Source organism: Ambystoma mexicanum, chromosome 1q (assembly GCF_040938575.1).
Source record: "Ambystoma mexicanum isolate Mex_15411 chromosome 1q, UKY_AmexF1_1, whole genome shotgun sequence".
Lineage (NCBI taxonomy): Eukaryota > Metazoa > Chordata > Amphibia > Caudata > Ambystomatidae > Ambystoma > Ambystoma mexicanum.
This window is the reverse complement of record NC_090922.1, coordinates 1,036,650,298-1,036,671,980: the sequence shown is the minus strand read 5'-3', so window position 1 is coordinate 1,036,671,980 and position 21,683 is coordinate 1,036,650,298. Positions and strand designations below refer to the sequence as shown.

Here is a 21,683-nt window from a genome sequence, read left to right as displayed (position 1 = left end):
ACCACTGCCATTTTCATGGCCTCCAGGCACCCTGGCAGATCTGAAATGGAGAGTGCAAGATTGCTTTTGCTGTTCTGTTTGTAGCTCCAGTTTGGAAAGAAACAGTCACTGCTTGTTGGGGTTGCTTCTAGGTGGTATGGGTGGGTAGGTTGTCAGGTGTGTGAGTCGGTATCGGTTGTCTTGTGTGTCCGTAGAGTAGTTGTTGAGCTTAAGCCTACTGTGATTGAGTGAGTTTTTGGGGGAGGCATGCATCTTGCTGTTTGATTTTGGAGTTGGTGCTGTGGTAGTTATTTGTGGGTCTTGTGTTTTGGTAATTGTGCAGTTTGTTTGCAGTATAGTGAGTCCTCTATGAAGACCATAGATTTAGAAGAGACTAAGTTACCTGGAATGTTGTCTTCGAGTAGAGAGGGGCTGCTTACTCAGTGTTGAAAGTGCTCACTAGAATAGGACAAACTGTTCTCATGTGCCATATTATTTAACTGTATATTTTAAAAAAACTCTTGTTGTTGCAAAAGCCTATTATTATTGTATGGTCTATTTGTACCAAAACACTGGTTACAGAAAATATACAACAATTTAAATGTGTGTGCCCACCAACCCAGAAGTCGCACTCAGACGCAAAATGAAATACATGCCATACATCAATTGGGGTAGTGCAACAGTACAAAACGAAAAATGTAAAGACCCAACATGAATAGCTTGACAAGACCAGGCCGATTATTTGGTCAAGCAATTGTTAAATAAGCAACAATTAAATACATGAGGGAAAATGCACATAATACAAGATGCTTCACTTTAACAGCTTCATTTATACAACTCCAAACAGTATGTACTAATATACACAAGAGCAACAAGATTCAATTTAATGTTACACAGCATCAAGTATTTAAAAATGGGATATCAACTTATAAATCATACACTGCTGTGTGATGGATACAGCCCCGTAGCATTTACTATTTACAAAATGAATACCTTACTATTTTGCATACACAGTTAAACACAGACAACCTCAAGAACAGTTGCAGCAACCGCCTATTGTCTTGAAACTTGGCTACATAAACATCATCTATACAGGTATCCCCAGCGCCAGAGTCTTCACTCTGTGTAAGACGCTGCCATGCATGAGAGCCTAGAAATCTGACTCCATCTTCTTGCTTTCTACACCAACATCTACATTGACTGACTGTGCAGAGGCTAATTCACTGTAATATCTGCTGTATTTTGTCTTCATGACCTTTCCCTACATATCCAGTACAAAAAACGTAATCCCCACTTTCCCATGAGATGGCACCTATTGGTTAACCCGCATTTTAATCACAAACCTAGGGATGTTACAAACTTCTCAGCTCAAGCTTCGAAGATCGGGAATAGATTTCCATTGGAGATCTGCCCTCTAAGATCGGGAACAAATTCCCATTGGAGATCTGCCCTGTTCAGAATCTCTCTGCTTTCAGAAAAGAAGTTATAACGTTCCTCTTCCTGTGGAAAACCCTTTGCATGGTTGCCTTTTAGTGCCCTTTTTGGACAGTGTACTTAATTTTTTTCTCCGATCCTAGAGAAAATTTACTGTAATTTGCTGTTCTATTTGTACACTACAAAAGAAAATCAAATCAAGTGTATAACAAGTGGAAGCAGCATCCCGCAAGGAACATCAGCCAACAGCTAACCACCCTTAAAAGCAGTCCACTACTACACAAACAGTGAAAGTTGCTGCACATTTTATAAAGCAAGAAGATATGTTGGCCCGTTACCCAGGGTTATACACACTTCAATGTTATCTTCCCATTAATGTTAAAGTAATACTCTAAATTGGATCCAACATACTTTACGTCAGTCAATTTTGAGATTATGTTCTGTCCCCAATGACATAAAAGTTAAAAAGAGAATACATTTCTGGGAGAAATTTAGATTCTGCTAATATTCTAGCAGAGACTATTTGATGGCAAAGATACTGGGAGTTACTTTCTCGCTTCCAGGGCCAAATGACATAATACAAACATATCTATGCGACATCTACTGTGGGTTTGAGAATGTATAGAAAGGGGCACTGGGACATATATAGATGACATTTAAAGCATACATTGTCATATATAATGGATATAAAGTTATACTTTGCAGTGGAAGACCAATTTACTGCAAGCTATGTACTAGCTTCTGGTTTCTCAGAGAAGGCGCCTGCTTACTGGGCGATGCCTGATACACTGATACTTGATACCCTCGAGATGCTGTTGGCACCTGATAATAAAATTGTTTTTTTGATCTGTGCTCAAGTAAACCTGTCCAATGATAATAATGCACTTTGAGCCAAAGTGGGTAACAGCTCCCTGAAATTCAATGGTCCCCAACTCATGCATATAATTTACCAATGTACCAATGGCTACATGCCACTTTGGGGAACCTTGAACATTCTCCACGTTCTAACCTTCCTGAAGAAATCTGCATCAATGAAGTTTGCATGTATAATTTTCACTGGAAAATATCATAACCTTACCTGTGATCCCTGAATTTCTTTGTGGAAAGTCTTGGCTGTTTCCTGAACAAGCGCAGTCAAAGCATAGTAAGCAGGGGAAAACATGAGCACACCTTCTTCTATGTCAAGATTGATGCCATCCAAATGCATCTTCTTGGCTTGATCCACCTGTTGGTTTATCCAGGCTGTCCTGTTATTTGGGTCAATTATGTACCTGAGCTCGACATTGCCTATCAAAGAAAAAGTTTTAGAAAAGTGCTAAAGATATGAACATTGAATTTACCATGCTATCACAACACTATTAAGACAATAAGGGACAATAAGAACTATTCAGGTTTGGCAAAGAATGACTGCTTGGTCAACAATACAGTGTTAGGCTGAATACTAAAATGTCCTATTCGGAAAACCTATGATCAATTGTGAATACATGTCATAAATGTCCTGGCTTTTCTCACCATGATGGAAATACATTGGCCCGCATTATGGGTTGGGTGGGATTCCGGCGGTAAATCCGGAATACCGCCCAACTGAATTACCGTTACCACCACTTGGTCTGGCGGAATTGCCGCCGGATTACAAGTGGTGGTGCAAATGTAAATCCGACAGGACTCTATGGGGCTTTTTTGGCAGAACTACTGCGGCAGTAATTCTGCCGATTTTGCCAATTTTTCATCAGAGAGTTGGAGGATTCATTTCAAGCCCAATGCTGAAGGTAAATACTCTACTCCAGGGCCATGCTCGTAGTATGGCGGAGTGAGAACATTTGCAGTAATTCCGTTTGTTTTATAAAGTGGCGAGCAGAGATGGATGAAGGGAAAGGTGAGAAACACAGAGTAAGGTGTTCAAGGGCATGAAAGAAAAGGGCATTGGAGCCTGAATACCTGGACAACACCATCCCAGTTGAAAACACCATTGTGATTTTTGTGGGACCCCTGGATAGGATCCACCTAGGAATTCCCATAGAGTTAGAGAGAGAAGGCATTTAGAGTTTTGGAGCTGATAGCAGGCCTAAAACCCGAATGGTGATCATTCAAAAGCCATGAGTCTCAGAGAAACACTGCAATTTACTATTAGCCACCTTTTTAAATAATTTTGCAGATAAAAGGTGTGTTGACAAAATGAGAGGGTACTTTGATAGGAACCGGGATCAGAACAGACTTTCTTTAGAAGTGGCAATGTATGGGTTTTCTTTATTGAACAAAATGAAAGGGGTCCACACTCTGAAGAGCACAATTTACTGTCAATATTCAATTAAAATAATCTAGAACTATTCTGTGCTCAAAACAAATCACACATAAGAAAACGTCTGGAATTTGTCAACATTTAATAATAATGCAATAAATAGTGACAAGTACATACAACAATGACAAAATCTAGAAGTTGAAACATAAATTAGTGATTTACAACATATATGTATATATACACCAATACCAAAAGAGCAAATAAACACAAACGTTTTTGAGGGTTTGGGAGCGTAAGAGACACAAACTTGAATCACAGAAAATCAATTAGTGTTCCTTTCCAGTAGACTTTCTTGCTCCTTCAAACATTATCAGGGTCCCTACTAATGTACTCCTGATTGATTGTCCTTTGCAATCCATGATTAATCCATGATCATGTTTATAATATGCCAACGTGCATTTTTATGACTCTAAACATTCTTGTTCAGTGCCTTATACGGTACCTTAAGTCTAATTGCCAAGCTTCAAAAACACTCTTCTTTCAATTATTCTCGGTTTTACTTCCTGCTTTCCACTAATGTGAACAAATGGGAGGGAAAACCAGTTTCGAATCCAAGATTTCTGAGGAAACAATGAAGAAACCAAAAGGAAGGTTAATGAGAAGTCTGTCAAAGGGCTCGGTAGAGTCTCGGTAGGGTCTAGCTAAATGAAAATGAAGACAAAAAGTACGTATATCCTAGTCATCTAGCCTACTTAGCATGTAGATATACAGTTTGTCTACACTAGCTTCACTACTTCTATGGCTGAGCGGCCCGGGGTGCCACATAGACGACTACAGACATATCTGGTTTTGTAAAGGATTATGATTGAGGCCAACACACATCATGCATTGCAACACAGACACCATTGAGGTGGAACACGCTTGACTGTACTCACATGCAGCACCATCATGTCCCTGCACACAGACATCCATACATGGGGCATGCCAGACATAAGGGCAAGGTGCACACTCCAGCCACACCTCAACATGCAATACGCTGGACAAGAACACATGGACACTTACCACTCAACTCCACATGGGTCTGCAACAGTAGGACCTGGTGGTGAAGCGCTGGGCGTATGCGCTCCGGGACCCTCATCTGGTTGGTGCTCAACTGGACCTGGCGCCCCACTTCATCCTCAGCCTCCACGAGGCACCGGGCCTTGTGGAGGGTCCTGGGCCTGAAGTCCACCCAGCGCTTTAGGACATGCTTGTAGTCGCGGGGTGCCACCCCTTAGTCGTTGATGGCACCCACAATGCCCTCCCAGATCCTCCTCCGTCCTTCCATGTTGGCACGCAATGTTGAGAAGAGGGCATCATAATGCCCCAAGACTTGCACCACCAGGATGCCAACATCATTGGCTGGCAACCCTCTGCCTCTCTGCCGGGTGGTTGCCATTGGCCCTAGATGGTGATTGGTCTGACATGGCAACCTCCGAGGCAGGTGTGGGTGGGCAACTGGGTCCTGGGGTTGGGCTGTGGAGCAATGGCACAGCAGTCGTGAGTCTCGTGTTTCAGCAGGGGTGGTCGTAGCAACAGGATCCCTGGCAATGCCTTCTGTGCAGGCACCAAATTGCAGGGCATGTTGGCAGCAGGCACACTGAGTTGGCTGGCAGCAGCAGATGGCTCTTAGGAGGCAGCTCGTTGCGTTGGGAGGCCAGGTAAATGCCCTTGTGGGCAGGAGCGTGGTCTTCCGTGTGTTGGCGTGTGGCCAGCTTGATTCAGAGTGACTCTGCACCTGCAAAAACAACATGTTAGCATGGAATTCGAGGAAAGGCCCTTAGCGCGTAAGCGCATAAGTGACATGACGCGCGTGGGTGTTGCCTTTGGTACGGGATAAAAGTCTGCGTAGGATGCCATTTTGCTGTATGTGCTTTTTGTGGGGACCGACATGAATGATTCTTCTTCTTCTTGTGGGTTCACATGCGATTACCTCACAACGGTTGCAGCGAATACTTCTTGTTTACTGCGGCAGTGCTTACTTCTTGTTTTGGCGGGGGAGTTGCTGACGCACGTATGTTTTTTTTTCTTCATTTTCCAGGCAGACGGTGAGTCGCGCACCTATTATTCCCACTGTGGCTGACCCTGTGTGTCGCGTACCCCATTTACGAGATCATAGTAGCCTGCGTGTTACACACGTATGCATTTTTTGTGTTTCTGGGTGCCACAGCATACCGCGGGATGTTAATTAGATGCACATGGGCTACTGAGGGGTCGCGTGCCCGTTTGTTTTTGTTTTTGGGGTGCCTGAGCGTTATGTGACCTATTATTTTTACCCAGGGGTCACAGACAGCCTTGCAGGAGCACAGGCGTACTTATTCCATCTAGTACCCTGCCCCCTTCAACCCAACTGCCAAGGACAATTGTTTTCTGCACCTCCCATTCACTAAGTACATCAGTGCCATGGTTGGGAGGCCACCAAGTGATAAGGGAGGAAAAGCTGGGCGACCTCCAAGAGGTGTCCGCAGTAGGGGACGTGGCCAGGATGACCAGGGTGGCCAAGGTGGCAGCAGTGGCCAACGTGGTCAGGGTGGCTGCGGTGGGCGATGTGGGCAGAGTGGCCCACAAGGGCAGTGTGCCCAGGACCCTTCAGCGACAGCTATGCCCCACCCCCAGAGGGACAGGGAGATGCAGCTGACAACACCCCAGCTCAGGGCCTGCTAGCCCGGTCCGGATTGGTCACGGAACAGGCACGGGATGACTCACAGGCCGACTTCCGTGTCACGAAGTCCAAGCCAGTATGGTGGTGAAAGTTGCTGTTACCAGGCCACGTGGGTCTGGGGCAGCAATGTCATCAGCTGCCCACTGCAGCCAGGGTGGGGAGGCTGCAGGGACAGCGGCAGCTGGCACCACCCCAGCTGTGAGTCACCCAGCTGGGACAGTGTTGGTCCCGGCACCTCACACCGAGGCAGTTGTGGCGTGGGGTCCTGGCAACAGCACCCAGCAGCCAATGCCTGCAATGAGACCTTTGGAAATCATGCCATTGCCTGCTTCCCGTGGCCAGTCCACCTGTGCTTCAGTCCCTACTGACTGGAGCGGCGGAAGCCACTCAGGGTCTGCACCACCTCTCAAGAGGAAGAAGCGAGCTCTTGTGGAACAGGCTGGGACCCCAGACACTGCTCAGCCCTCCAGCACGTCAAGGAAGCAGAGTTTCAATAATGTGGAACTGGACGCACTTGTGGGCTACGTGTCAGAACACGGCTGCGTCTGTTACACTCACCTTAAGTCTGTGGGAGTATGTGGAACCTCCGTCTTACGTTCTCCACTGGACTACGAGTACCCCTGAGATGACTGCGTCTAGATCAGGAATTTAGAACACAAGGCAATTGTGAGCTTGGGGAACTTGGAAAACTACACCCTCCCAACCCCCTCTGTGGAACCAACTGGCGTATGTGTGTTCTCACCTTATGGAATAGGTAGTAGGCTCCCCGTCCTGCTCTCTTTTCTCAGCAGGGGCGCAAGTAGTCAGTTGCTTCACTGATGGGATCTAAGTCCAGACCAGCTGTGGCGTTGGATCTGTATTTTGCTGCGCTTTGAACGTGTGGTCAGCCTCAGTAACCTCCTGTCCTTCCTGGCTGTCCCATACAATTGCTGGCCTCTTTACTGTCCTTTCCTGACCTTCTTCGGTCTGTTGGTTGGGTTAGTTCACCCCTTTCTTCTTGCTTGCTGCTTAATACTTCTTAAGAGCTAGCTCTGATATGTTTGTTCTTCTTCTACTTCAGGTTTCAGCCTTCCTTTTATTGCAAGTTTCCTAACAGCTGTTATACTGCATGCTCATCAGTGCCACAGTCAAATACATGCGTGATTATGCACTGTCCCTGTTATAATGCATGCTCATCAGTGCCACAGGCAAATGCATTTGTGATTATGCCTGTCCCTCTTACCACACGTTTTTCTTGCTTTTTCTTAGGTTCCTGAATGCTTGCGTCGAGAAGGGCTCGAGCGCTACACTGGAGCCTGCCAGCTGATGAAACCGCAGAGTGTCGGGGGCGGAGCTGGGAACGGAGCGGATCCGAAGGGTTGCAGCCGTCGATCCGCGGGATGGAAGAATCTGCCGAGAATGACACCGGAGCAGATACAGGTAAGTGGGGGACTGCGTGGAAGTTGGAGGACAGTTGCAGAGCGCAGATGGTGCGCGCGGCCCTGAACGCATTAGCTGGCTGATTCCACCGGATCGCGGTGAGCGTCCTGCTGCTTTGCCAGAACAACGCGAAGCGTGGGATTGTGCCTGGGTGTGGCTTAAATAGTCTGCCACACCCATGCACTAGAGCACTTACCAGGAGTCTCTACTGGGCAGCCTTCCCACCATGTTGGGTGGATTACTCAATGTTGGGCAATGCAGCTGTGCCAGGCACGCCATGCCTTGGTCCAACTGAGTTGTTTTCCCCATAGTGGATTGTAATGAGCAGTTCTATGGGCCCAATGGAAGGGTGTTGGGGCAAGTATGTGTGAGCGGGTTGCTGGATTAGTGGAGGTCGTGACAGCGACATGCTGGTGATAGCAGGGTGCAAAACTACGCCTGCTCAACGTAGGACCCACTGGCAGTGCATCGCGGACCACATTAGTGCCTTGGGATTTGTGAAGTGCATAGCTGATGATTCCTCGAAACGTTGGCATGACCTCAAACGCCGAGCTAAAAACAAGCAGGCTTTTAATAACGCCTCTACTCTGGTGACAGACAATGGGACACCACCAGAGGAAGATGAACTCACAGAACATGAGGCGATCGCTAGCAGGTTCATTACAGAGGATCAGATCCAAGGCGTGGGAGAACTCCCGGATCTTGAGACGATGTCCGGTGAGTGTCCATGCAGGTGTGTCCAGGCCATATGTATGTTGCTTGGGTGATGTGTTGTGATTGACTGCCAGTTCAGGCTATGAAGTCATGACTGCCATGTGTGACCCATGCAATGCTTGACTGATACATGCTTGTTGTGATGGGGACTGCATACAGGCCATGTGCTGCACAGAGGCAATCCTCATCAACACACCTGCACCCTCCTTCCATGTCAATCACTCGCCAGCCTCTCTTGTCCATATTCTTGCTCAATGACATGTTTGCGGATAGCCTTTGATGATCTTCCACATAACACTCACCCTCTGTTGTCACATGACTGACATCTCTGTGAGGTCACCCTGCAAGCTAATCCTCCTCAGGGCCATCCTTCCTTGCCTCTCTATCCCCCAGCAGCTCACTGTCTCCATAGGACTGGTGATCCCCATGGCGGACTACTGCAACGGCCTGTTCCCAATTTTCTGCGAATATGCACTCTTCCTTCTGCAACTCTGCCATACTTGTACTGTGTGGAACATCCTTTGGCCTTGGTGCATGGTCAGTCACTCGGACTCTGCTGATGGCACAGGCTTACAGTGCCCATGAGTGTTCATTCGTGGACCATGTGCATTTCAAGCAAGCCCCTATGGGTTGGGGGCAAGCCCCTCATTTGACTCCATCTCCAGTATTTACTCCTTCTCATGGTATTTCATCATCCCTTTCCTGCTCACTCAGGGTCAGTTGATAGTCATGACCATTTGTTTGGGGTTGTCAACTGTGTGGAGCGGATGCCTCCCTCTGGTACAGCCTCCCTGCCTCTATGCAACTGGTGTTGTGGGTTTTCCGGGTCTGGAGCCACTTCTGATGCTTACTCATGTATTGTGCTTTCTGTCCTCCTCTCGCCTGCTGTAGTCCCAGACGACTGTGAGTATGCAATTGACACCTACCCACATTGTCTGCTACAGCAGGGTACTCTGAGTGACCATTTTGACCCATGCACTGCCTCCAAGCCATCCCCCGCCCTTGGGTTTGGGGTGCACTGTATCCCTACAACCCACTGCAAACACTTTGCACATGATGACTGCACTTGCCCTTACACTGCCATCATGACACAACATTGTAATTACTGTTTTTGTCTTTTTATTGACAGTTGAGGCCCTACACATGTACTGAACTGCACCCGCTCACTTCTGAGCCCTGTTTCAAGCTTCAACATGCCTATTCACTTGTGTGATGTAAAAGTAACCTCCCATTGATGCATCAATGTGCCTCCTGTCATTGTATTTCAACACACTGGCGTTGTTGCATTGTGTGACACGTGTGTTTTGTCGTAGTGATTTCCATGTATGGTCTGATGACATGCATTTTACATGGATGGTGGACAGTAGTGATTCACTCCCATCTGGGCCTGCTTGTCAGTTCTGCCATGGCTATGCTACGTGCCATCTGTGCGCTGGCATCTGTCATGTTTGTTGACGGTCCATGCCCGTCACAGCCTTCTGTGTGATGCAGGTGCTATGCACCATGCAGCAAATGTGTTATTTTTCCATTTTAAACTCACCCGTGCCTGCTTTCAGGGTCCCCTTCCACTTCATTGGCACTACGTGCATGGTTGAGTTTGTGTCATTTGTGACATGTCTGTTTAATGTGTTGGATGTCAACATTGTAATGCCTATGTGTGTGGCCTATGCTGTTAACATGTGTGGTCATGTCTTCTTTTTGATTTTGTGCAGGTGATGAGGCACTGGAAGCAGTGAAGGAGGAGGGGATGGCACAGGGAGAGGAGTATTCAGAGCCCCAACCAGGCATCAGTGGATGACGTGGGGTGGTAGCGCGCGAGAATCCATTGGTGCTACATACCATCCTGTCCATGGGTGTCTCTGAGTACACCTCTGAGGATCTGTATGCCTCTGGTGCTGAATCAGACATTGACCCATAGGTCCCGTCGCAGGTGAGTGATTCTGGCATGGATGCTGTTCTGTCCAACACACCTGCACTGGGGGTAGACCCCTCAAGGCACCATTCAGTATTAGAATGTCCATCTGTGGTGGTTACGGATGCAGAGTCACGCTCCACACGATTTGCTCCTGTTCCTGGGGCAGCACATCAAAGGAGGAATGCAGTCCTGCAGCCACAGGCAGTGCCAGCACAGCAAGGTCCACGCCTCCTTGGGCCCGACAGGTGTGGTGTCCGCCAACGCGGTGGCCGTGCGCCACTGCGTAATACTATGTGGGAGAATTCCATGTGAGATGATGGCTCAGGCCGTGGAAAGCGTGGCCACTTCCATTCTCCCACCCGAGAGGCAGGTGGAGCTCCAGCAGTAGGCAACATGGTCCACGTGCCGTTCACACAGGCAGGACATATTGGCCACCAACAGGGACCGACGGGCTGAACTGGGGGCTCTGCGCACAGCCATAGCTGCAGAGGCACAGGCCCACGGGGATGCCCTGCGGGAAGATAACACCTCCCTCAGAGGTACTCTGAGCACTTGAGATGGCCCAGAGTAGACGGGCAGAACAGTAGATGGGGCAGCTAACAGACAACATCTCGGCTGAGCTCCACGCAACCCGTGAGGAGATCCGTGCATCACGTGAGGGCTTGTAGGCGGAAGTCCGTGCGACATGTGAGGTGCTGCATGGGGACCTCTGGACCGTCATCCTGCAGAACCAAACCTTTCAGACCTGCATGCTTGCTGCCATAGAGGAGCATGCCAGGGCTATGCATGGTCAGCCTCCCTACCACGCACACCTTCTGATATTGCACCAGAGGGTGATGACAGAGACAGCAGTTCTCCCACTATAGGCTAGCCGTGCAGGCCATGAGCCTCCTCCCTCCTGGGTGGTCCCCCCCAACCCCTTGGTCAACCATGGCCATTTTTTATTTTTATTTGCATTTTTCATTTTTTCACTTTTTATGTCTATTTTGTATTCATGTGACAGTGTGTTGCTTTGTGTGGCATCCAAAGGCATCCACTGTGTGTTCCGGCTGGGCCCATACAGGCTTGGCTTGTGTTTGTGTTGAGGCTTGGGGTCCAGAAACATATGCCTCTCCTGCTTCCCCTTTCCATGGGCTTGCAAGGAGGGCACTGTGTGACAGTAACTTACACAGAGGCACTGGGCTTCCATCAGTTGTGTGGCCAGTCTGAAGTCCAAACTGTGTATACACCCCTAGTGGGAATTCATGATGGTTTCTCCAGTGCATGGTTGAAATGTATATTGGTTTTAATATTGCTCATTGTGCATATTCACATGTTGCATCTTCATGTATTACCTTGCTTGTCTCCATTGTTCATGCACTTCATGCTGTATGCGGTACCCTGCCACATTTAGCTACCAGCAACACACTGAAGATGGGAGGGGTCCATGTAGTGGCTTTGTCACATTGAGACACTTGGCCTATTGTAATTGTTCACTGTCTGACGTTGCCACTGTTGGGTCCTGTGTTTATGATTTGTTATGTTGGTATATGTTCATGTGTACGGTTTCATTTTGATGTGTCAGAGGGAATTGTCTCTTGCCTGTTTCCATTTGTCACTGTGCACTTTGTGACAATTGTGTCATGTGCTGTGCATTTATTTGGTTGCTTTCACATTGCATGCCATGGCATGGTGTGTCGGGCGGGTGAAATGGGGTTTGGGAGGGTTTATGTGACATACCAGTATTTGGATGTGCTGCTTTGCAAGGCGGTAGTGGATTAAGCACCATGAATGTGTGCCTTTTGGTCACACAGGATTGGGTTTGTTTAAGTAGCTAGGGATGCACACAATGTAGCACTTCCAGGGACACATTCTCAGGGTGGTAAGGTTGTGACAGTTGACTGTCCCTTTGTCATCATCGATTGTCACCTGGTATGTGCCAGGCCTGTGTGCACTCCGCAGGTGGGATTTTAGGTGAAAAATCTAGCCACAAGCTGGGTCCGGGCTGCCTCGTCACATGCCTTTTGCACTCCCATGCGCAGTGGCCGTGCATGTGGTTGGGGATGTGGGGGCACCACCATGTCCACCGGTACGCCCCTCCGTGTTGCAAGGTTGTGTAGGACACATGCTGCCATGATGATCCTGCACACTACTGGGGGTGCATATAGTAGCTGTCCACCAGAGCGGTCAAGGGAGCGGAAACATGACTTCAGCACTCCCAATGGGCACTCCACTATGGCCCTGGATGCAATATGGGCTGCGTTGTATCTTACCTGGGGTGGTGTGTTGGGGTTCCGTATTGGTGTCATCATTTAGGTGCTCAGAGGGTAGGCACTGTCCCCTGGGGAGGTGACAATGGTTGTGATTAGTTGTGTTTGTCTGTTTGTCTGTGTGTGACATGCATGCATGTGCACAGGCATTTGTATTCACCAATGCGCCATGTGTTGCCATGCCTCCTTGCTTCCAGGACCGGGTTTAGGGGTGACATTCTGAATATGAAACTATCATGGGTGGACCCTGGATAGTTTGGCTAGACAGAGGTGATGATTCCCTTGGCATTGCATACCACCTGCACGTTAATGGAATGCCAGTGCTTGCAGTTGCGATAGATATGCTCTGTGGCCCTAGGTGGACGTAGAGCCACATGGGTGCAATCAATGGCACCAGGCAATTTGGGGAAGTGTGCCACCCCGTAGAAGTCCTGGACCATGGCCTGCCTTTCTGCGGGTGTTCTGGGCATGTATATGTGCCTGTGGGCTGAGGGGCGTGCAGTCATGATTGCCAACACCTGGTGTAGGCAGCGTGACTGCTTGGGCTGTGAGACACCACCAACTATGTCAGTTGTCCGCTGAAATTACCCAGTGGTAAAAAAATTCAGTACGTTGAGCACCTTTTCCAAGGGGCTCAGTACTTGGGAGCACAGAATGGGTGATGTGAGGTCGCCGGTCCCATGTAAGCCACGCGCAGTGCCTTCCATGAATCGGGAAATGGGCGCGTGTGCTGTTATTTTCATGCTTGGGCCCCTGTTTTCGGCACACATTAATTCCATGAATTACTGTATGTCTAAGTATACATATAACATGTTCTGTAACTACTAAGTTTAAGTATTCATGCGAATACGCCGTGGTACCATTGGGTGTGGGCGTACAACAAATGTAATAAATAAACAAACAAACAAATACATAAATAAATAAAAAAGGTGAATTTTATTACCACGTATTGTTCTGATAATTCGGATCTGAGAAAAATTCTCAGGAAAAATTGGCACCTCCTCAAATTGGACCCACACTTAACCAAATATATTCAGGAACAACCAAAAATCATCTACAGAAAAGCAAAAACACTCAAAATGACATTAAGTCCATCATTTCTACCAGAAAGACAAGACTCAAAACGAACTTGGCTTGATACAGAAGTGTCAGGTTTTGTAAAATGTGGCACATGCACATCATGTCAATATGCTTATGCGAGTACAAAGACATTTCAGGATGCAAGAGGAACCCAAATCAAAATCAACGAGAATAGAAATTGAAGATCAAAGTATATAGTATATGCAATAATATATACATGCCAACGACTATACATTGGAAGTACCATACGTGAAGTGAGAACTCGAATTTGTGAACATCTTTCGACAATCGGAAGCCAGGAAGCCTTAACACTACATTAGCAACAAACACATCAAATGGAGAGACATGGGTCTGCAGAAAGTGAAATTAGGAAGAAGAGGTGGAAACCTGGAAAGACTACTCAGACAAGCAGAAGCAAGATTATTTTGCAAATTTAGAACAATTGAATATGGATTAGATAAGGACAATGAGATGGTTCATTTTTTGTGGTCAAAATTATAATGAATGTGTTACATTTTTACTGTGAAGAGGAAGTTTTTGATCCTCCTTACAATCATGTGTTGCTCCTGCACTATGTCTACGTACTTGGCTGCTAACGACTGTACTTAATACGAGGTTGCAAATGAGTAAGTATAACTGCTTAAAATCTGTCCGTCATACTGTGCATATGACTCTCATGAACAAGATTAGTGGATACCATGAGTAATATTTGACCTATAATTACATGATGGTTACCAGGCTTTTACATTTCATACTGAAATATTACTGCTATGATCAATGCAGATCTTTATCATGCGATCTAACTCTCACACATATTTAATTGACACTCCTAATAGAACAGCAATGGGTTAACGGCACCTCAAATTTGATGATTATTTACTTCTAATGAATGTACGCATTAACAGTCCGCTAAATTAGTTTAATGCCATTTGATCCAGAACACATGTGAAATGATCGGTATTTGACATTTCATGTCATTATTATTTTAAAACAAAGGTTAATTTCAGGTAATCTTTATCTTCAAAATACCTAAATATTTCATATTTTATGACCGAAAACATTTACTTTGTATGGAGGACTTGATGCACACTTCGCCGTTCCAAAATGGTGGCCGCACTTTAGCCAGAGCAACAGAGAAAGGACTTCCCAGGTTGCTATGGCAATGTCAGTATATACTTAGATCGATTAACCGCGCCAGAGTCTGGAACCACACAGCTGACGCGCGGAGATTGGATCGTATGCTTCACAGGTAAGCACTCTCAGAGGGGACATTTCTAACCCCAAAGGAGGCGGTGTCAGACGGGAAACGTCAATCGTCTTACACCGTATCTAGACTTTCACCCAGGATGATTCTGATCACTGATTAACTGAGACACACATTCTACACACCACGAAGTATAACAAGAATTATAACTAAAAGAGTAGTGTCTGGCGCTACTATAATCTAACCCCTGGGGAACCATCTGCTAACATATGCCTATATTTCAAGCTGCGATCCTGTCACTATTATTACTATCAATGCGCACTAAGAACTGGCAGCATGGCCAATACGGAGAGCTTGATATTTAGGACGGGCTCGCAGAGACATATATATGTAAAAAATTAATATGTTTAAAAGGGTGATATTACTACTTTACCTTGTATGATACAGAAATAATATATTTTAGGTGGGATTAACCCGTGACTTCTCAGACAACAAGGTGGACTATAGCCACATGTCATTATCTACCAGACCGGGTAAGATGACAATTCAGGTCTTTATTTACAAGCTTATTCATGTTCATAGAGTAAAGAGATTCTTGCAATTCATTTGAGTTGAATGCAAAGCTATGCCTACATTTGGAAGGTTGTTTAATTACCAACTGCGAGTTCATATAGTGCAAAGTCATGTCATTCAAATTGATTAACTTTATAAGAATGGACCGGTTGCAGGTCAAAGATATATTGCTAATGAGTTACGGATAATCAGATACAACTATTACAACAACATTATTATTATTTTTTCTTTTCTTCCTTTTCTTTTATGTTTAACCCAATTGATCCAACCCTTTCCCCCTCCTTTCCTTTCTGGCTGTACGTATATAAATGACTATGTGCATGCATGCATGATTATTTTATACACTGTGAACTTATGTGAAGAAATGTGATTTTTACATATGCCCTATTGTTTGAAAAAGGCTCTTGTGAAGCCGAAACACATGTCATAATTAAAGGCCACTTAAGTAATTTGCACAAACCTATTCAAAACAAATCTTCAAAAACAACTATAGTGTGGTGCAGTTATTGTGTGAAAACAAGAACTCTTATACTTCTGTTGTCAGGCCACAGGCATCCCATGTTGTGGAAGAGACATGGGGAGAACTTTGTGAGTACTGCAGGTGCAAATTCCCAGATACCGACATTATATGCCAAGGACATCCCTAAATGCCTAGAAACTGCTTAATATACTTGGATACAGTCTCCTATTCTATATTGTCATCCTACCTCACTTGCATTACCATAAAAGCTTTGCTCCCAGGGAGCAGAGGTGCCCACTGTAGTCTCTATCTTCTTCATCTGGGAGAGAGAACTCCTCTATCTTGTGCCTTATCCTGCCCACCATGCAGGATAGGAATGGGAGATTTTAAGGAAATGCACAGTGCACCCCCCATGTAAATCTAAGGCTCTGGGTGTATAATAATTGGCCCATTCAGATTGCAGCTTTGTCTTTGTGAAATCTATGCAACATCTCTCTTTACATGGCGATGGATCCAAATGAATTCAAGAAGGCCTTGGCAACCTCTCTGCTGAAAAAGCCCCAGCCTTATCCAGTCAATCTTGCTAATGATAGACACATTTCTAGTCTTACTTTCCTTGCTAGGGTCCTGGAGAACAGAATCAAGGGCTGGCATTCAACCAGTGAAGCTCTTAGAAGTCGTAATAATGCTAGTAGGCACTATATAAATATCAAATGATATGATATTTTATTTATATCGTGCTCATATACAGGTATTTCAGAGCGCGAGAAGGCAAGGGAGGGGAACAGGAGAGAACGAAACAACGATCTTGGTCTATATGAAATAACATCACAATGGTAGAAGGCGCTATATATATATATATATGGGATACATTACTCACCGTAATCGTATTTCTGATGCTTGTATCTGCTTAGATACACATGTTGTGCATAGGCCGACATCTAGTGGAAGCAGCAGAGTATTACAGTTTGTTTTTTGAAACTCAAAAAAGGGCGTCGAAATAAGCCGTGCCAGTAATACTATACCTAGTGTGACGTCCACTTTACCCATGATCCCTCACGCGTGTAGGACCCTCAGATTGTTCTTTTCCGCCGTACTTGTCGGAAGCATAGTTGCAGAGTTTGTATTTTTTCTGACATGAGGTAGCATGAGGAGTAGCGTGAGTACAGAGTATCCAAGCAGATAGATAGATAAGACTACAAGCATCCATGCGCCTTCTCTCAGAGAGAGATGTGAATCTAAGCAGATAAAAGCATCAGAAATACGATTACGGTGAGTAATGTATCCCTTCTGAGGCTTGTGGAATCTGCTTAGATCACATGCTGTGCACAAATTAGCGAGCAGTGTTAGAAGAAGGAGGTGGGATGTGGGAAGGGTCATGAGGGAATAAATGGCTTAGAATCGCTTGTCCCACTTGAGTATCTGTCTTGGAATTAGTGTCAATGCAGTAGTGCTGAGTAAAAGTGTGAATAGAGCTCCATGTAGCTGCTTTGGAAATGGTGTCAAGGGGTACATTTGCAATGAAAGCCAGAGTGGCCCCACTACCTCTTGTAGAGTGGGCCCTTGACGTAAAAGGCAGTGTCTTTTCTGAAAGGGAGTAGCACAGCTGGATACATTTGACTATCCATTTAGAGACGTGATCTCCTTCTCTGCCTGTAGCTACAGAGACAAACAGTTGATCTGTCTTTCTTAACGGTCTGGTCTTGTCTACGTAGTAGAGGACCGCTCTTCTCAAATCTAGTGTGTGAAGTTTCACCTCAGCAGAGCTTTTGGGTTCTTAGAAAAAAGCAGTAGCTCAATGGACTGGTTAACATGGAATTTGGAAATAAACTTAGGTAAGAACCTAGGGTGAGTTCGTAGAACCAGTTTATCCTAATGTACAGTAAAGAAAGGATCCTGCACTGACAGAGCCTAAATTTCACTGACCCTTCTTATGGATGCAATACTAAGAAGGCAGTCTTATAAGTCAGGTGTTTGAGACTAGCTTTATGCATGGGTTCAAAGGGGGGGCATGCGTTTAGCAAGAACCACATTAAGGTCCCATCCTGGTGGTGGGTTAGAAATTGGAGGGTGGAGTCTCTTGACCCCTTCCATAAAGGCTTTAACAACTGGCACTTTCCACCATGACACTTTGTTATGGGAGGTGGTGTAGGCTGACAGCACCGCCAGGTGTACCTTGAGCGAATTAAATACCAATCCTGCGTCCAGCAGGTGGAGCATGTAGGTGACAATATTGGAAGGAGTGCAATCAATTGGGTTGACTTGTTTGTTCTGACACCAAAAAACAAATCTTTTCCACTTATCAAAGTAACAGTGCCTTGTGTTAGGTTTTCTTGATTCTTTTCAGATATCCATACATCTTTGTGGTAAATTGAGATGGCCAAACTCTATGACTTCAGGAGCCATGCTGCCAAGTTCATCGAGTTGGGTTGAGGATGCACTGTTTGTCCTTCGTGCTGGGAGAGTAGGTGTAACGCTCACCTGGTATCCACGGGGACGTCACTCAGCCTGTTCTGACCTCTTACGACCTCAAACCCTTCCCTGGAGTCTACTTGACTGGAGACTGGGCCTGAAACACAGGATTGGTAGAGTTTAACTCCCTATTGTCTCTGTGTGCTTGAACCCCTTCTTCCCCGGGGTCCATCCCTTCCCTTTGATCCACAGGTCACCTTGTTTTCTTGGAAAGTGTGCTCTCCGTCCTGCTTTCAGCGCATGGGCGCGTTGATTGATGCGGGCTCGTTGCTACCTAGTTACTTCACTGGAAAGAGTCCGACAGGTAAATATAATGAGTCTTTTGAACAGTTCTCTAACTTCGTTCCTTTCCTTCCTTAGATGATGGCCGGTGTCCGGGGATGGCGACGTGCTGCTGAGATGAGTAGCGCTGAAGGTGAGTGAGAGCGCGATGCGCGATGTACCCCTTTTGTATTTGTATTGAACAGAGTTCTTTTTCTGTGTCTTTTAGGTGCTGCGACGTTTTCAGCGTGGATGCCGGTTATGAAGAGGAAATGCGGTAAGTGCGGTATGCGGCGCCTCTAGATGTTTCCACGCTAACCTGGAGTGTCTTTTCCCTCTTGCAGATGGATGAGAAGTTCCAGAGACAGAGTTCCCTCAGAGGGGCTGGGATTCAGGTAAGCGTTTGAAGCTCGTACTGTATTTAAAAATAAGCGATGGTTTGCAGAATGCTTACTAATGCCTTTTTTCTGTTCTTTTCCCTTTTCCTTAGGAAGCGGTGTGCCGGGATGGGAATGACACCGCCGAAGATGCCCGCAGAACAGAAGGAGCGATGAATGATGGGCAGAAGCGCCGCAAGGTAAGGCTGTTCCTAACGGTGTTCTTGTTCTTGCAGGAGCTGAGCACAGAAGAAAGATGCAGGCCTACTGGAGACAGATCCGAACACGGTGAGTGTCACGCTGTAGGTGCAGAAAACGCAAGGCATGTTTCTCAGCCTGGGTGTGGCTTAAATAGTCTCTGGGTATCCCAGGTGTCTCTGGGCTAAACCACACCCAAAAGACTAGACCGCACATGCAGTTCTGGGAACCGAAATATGTGGGGGCATCCATCTTGTCCCCATCAATGCACTACAAGTCCAATCCCCAATGTTATCCTATGGGAGTGAGTGAGTCTGGTGCCACAACCGCCAAGTCTGACTCCAAGTGGGTCTTTGGAGGGATGGAGAGGCCCTTGAGGGCCATGTAGGTGATCGTGGCCTGGCTCCAGCCTGACATCTTGGAGGGCTGGGGACATGAGGGGCAGGAATCATGAGAGTAGGTTGTAGCAGCACGGGAGTCTGATGGGTTTGCACACCGCCAGTTTGCGCAGGTGTGGGAATCACGGTTGTCTCGTCCACATAGGAGCAACTAGGATGAGCGTCATCGATTCCCCGTGTAGCTTGTTGACCACCTTCCTCATCAGTGGGGTTGGTGGAAAAGCGTAGGCAAACATCCCTGACCAGTTCATCCATAGAGCGTTCCCCTTGGAGCCTGGCTGGGGGAACCTGGATGCGAATTCTCGGCATTGTCTGTTTTCGCTTGTTGCGAATAGGTCTATAGTGGGGAAACCCCACTGAGAGAAGAGATCTTCTACGACTTCTTCGTGTAGACGCCATTCGTGTTCTTCTTGGAGGGGATCTCTGCTCAAAGCGTCCGCTAGTGAATTGAGATCCCCTGGGCAAGCCTGGACAGATTTGGCGAACAAGTGCCCCTTTGTTTGTTTATGTAAAACATAGCCATCGTGCTGTCTGTTAGGATCTGCACTGACAGGTTGGATAGGTGGGGATTGAACGCACAAAGCACTCTGAAGACTGCCAGAAGTTCTAGCAGGTTGATGTGATTCTGAGCCACTGTGTGAGACCTTAGACCCTGAGCTGTGTGGTGAAGGAGGTGTGCTCCCCACCTTGACAGGGACGCATCCGTTTTGACTACGGCCTGTATTTTTGGATTGTAAAAGGGTTTCCCCTTTGAAAGACCTTCTCTTGTCCACCAGCGAAGACGCTGTACCAGTGTTGGCGAAACGACAACTAGATCGTCCCACTGACCACTTGCCTGAGATCACTGTTTCGCCAACCATTCCTGCATGGGACACATGCGCAGGCGCGCGTGGGGAACCAGGTTAATGCATGATGCCTTCATGCCTAGTAAAAACATCGCTTTGCACGCCCTTATCTGGCGACCGGACTGATCTTGAGGAATTTGCCGTAACAGATTCCCAATTCTTTCCTCTGATGGAAAGGCCAACCACTCTTTGGTGTCTAGGAGCACTCCTAGGAACTGTTTGGAGGTGCTTGGCACCAGGCTTGATTTTTTCTCGTTTATTGAGAAGCCCAATTGAAAGAGGAGGTTGATTGTTCTTTGAATATTGGATCTGCAAATTACAGGGGTTTCCCCTGTGATGAGCCAGTCGTCCAGGTAAGGGTACACTGGGATTGCCTCCCTGCGTAGGTGCACCGCCACCACCGCCAGTACTTTGGTGGATACCCTTGGAGCCGAGGCTATACTGAAGGGCAGCACTTTGAACTGGTAGTGCTGGCTGTCTAACTTGAAACGCAAGAATCTTCTGTGCACTGGGAACATGGCAATATGAAAATAGGCATCTTTCATATCCAATGTTGCCATGTAATCTCCTCTTCTTAGTAGGGGGATTACTTCCTGGAGTGTAGTCATGTGAAATTATTGAGGCTTGACATACTTGTTTGCAGGGCGTAAATTTAATACTGGGCGCATCGTTATATCTTTTTTTGGCACAAGGAAGTAAGTTGAATAAATACCCTTGTTTACCTGGTTGCCTCAGACGAGTTCTATCGCGTCCTTTGCAGGAAGAATGACGATCTCCTCGAGGAGGATTCTTTGGTGCTCCAAGGAGTGTATTTTCTGTCTTGGAGGATGGTCGCGGGGGCGTTCCAATAGTTCGATACAGTATCCCGCGGACACTGTGGACAGCACCCATCTATCCGAAGTGATCCCTTCCCATGCTTGGGTGAAGGTGGAAATGTGCCCCCCTACTGGGGATGCATTGGAAGGAACCCAGAGCGGAACATCACTGGTGTTTATTGGGAGGCGTAGCACCTCTACCTGGGCTGCCTCTCCCCCTACCACGGCCCCTCTTTTGACCTCTGGCGAAACCCTGGGTAGCTTGTTGGTTGCCGCCCCACGATATTCCTTGGTTCTGAAAGTAATGGGACCCTCTCTGGGAATTTTGGCCGCGAGAGGGACAAAAATTA

The 21,683-nt window shown here is 46.7% G+C and overlaps 1 protein-coding gene across 2 annotated transcripts in view; it reads right to left on the bottom strand.

Annotated features, from left to right (window-relative positions):
• LOC138540931 (di-N-acetylchitobiase-like) overlaps positions 1–21,683 on the bottom strand; it is a 477,580-nt gene that overhangs the window by 353,657 nt on the left and 102,240 nt on the right. For both annotated transcript variants that reach the window (XM_069641718.1, XM_069641719.1), the window contains exon 3: positions 2,492–2,700. In XM_069641718.1, the coding sequence (XP_069497819.1) occupies positions 2,492–2,700 (209 nt within the window). The remainder of the gene's footprint in view (positions 1–2,491; positions 2,701–21,683) is intronic.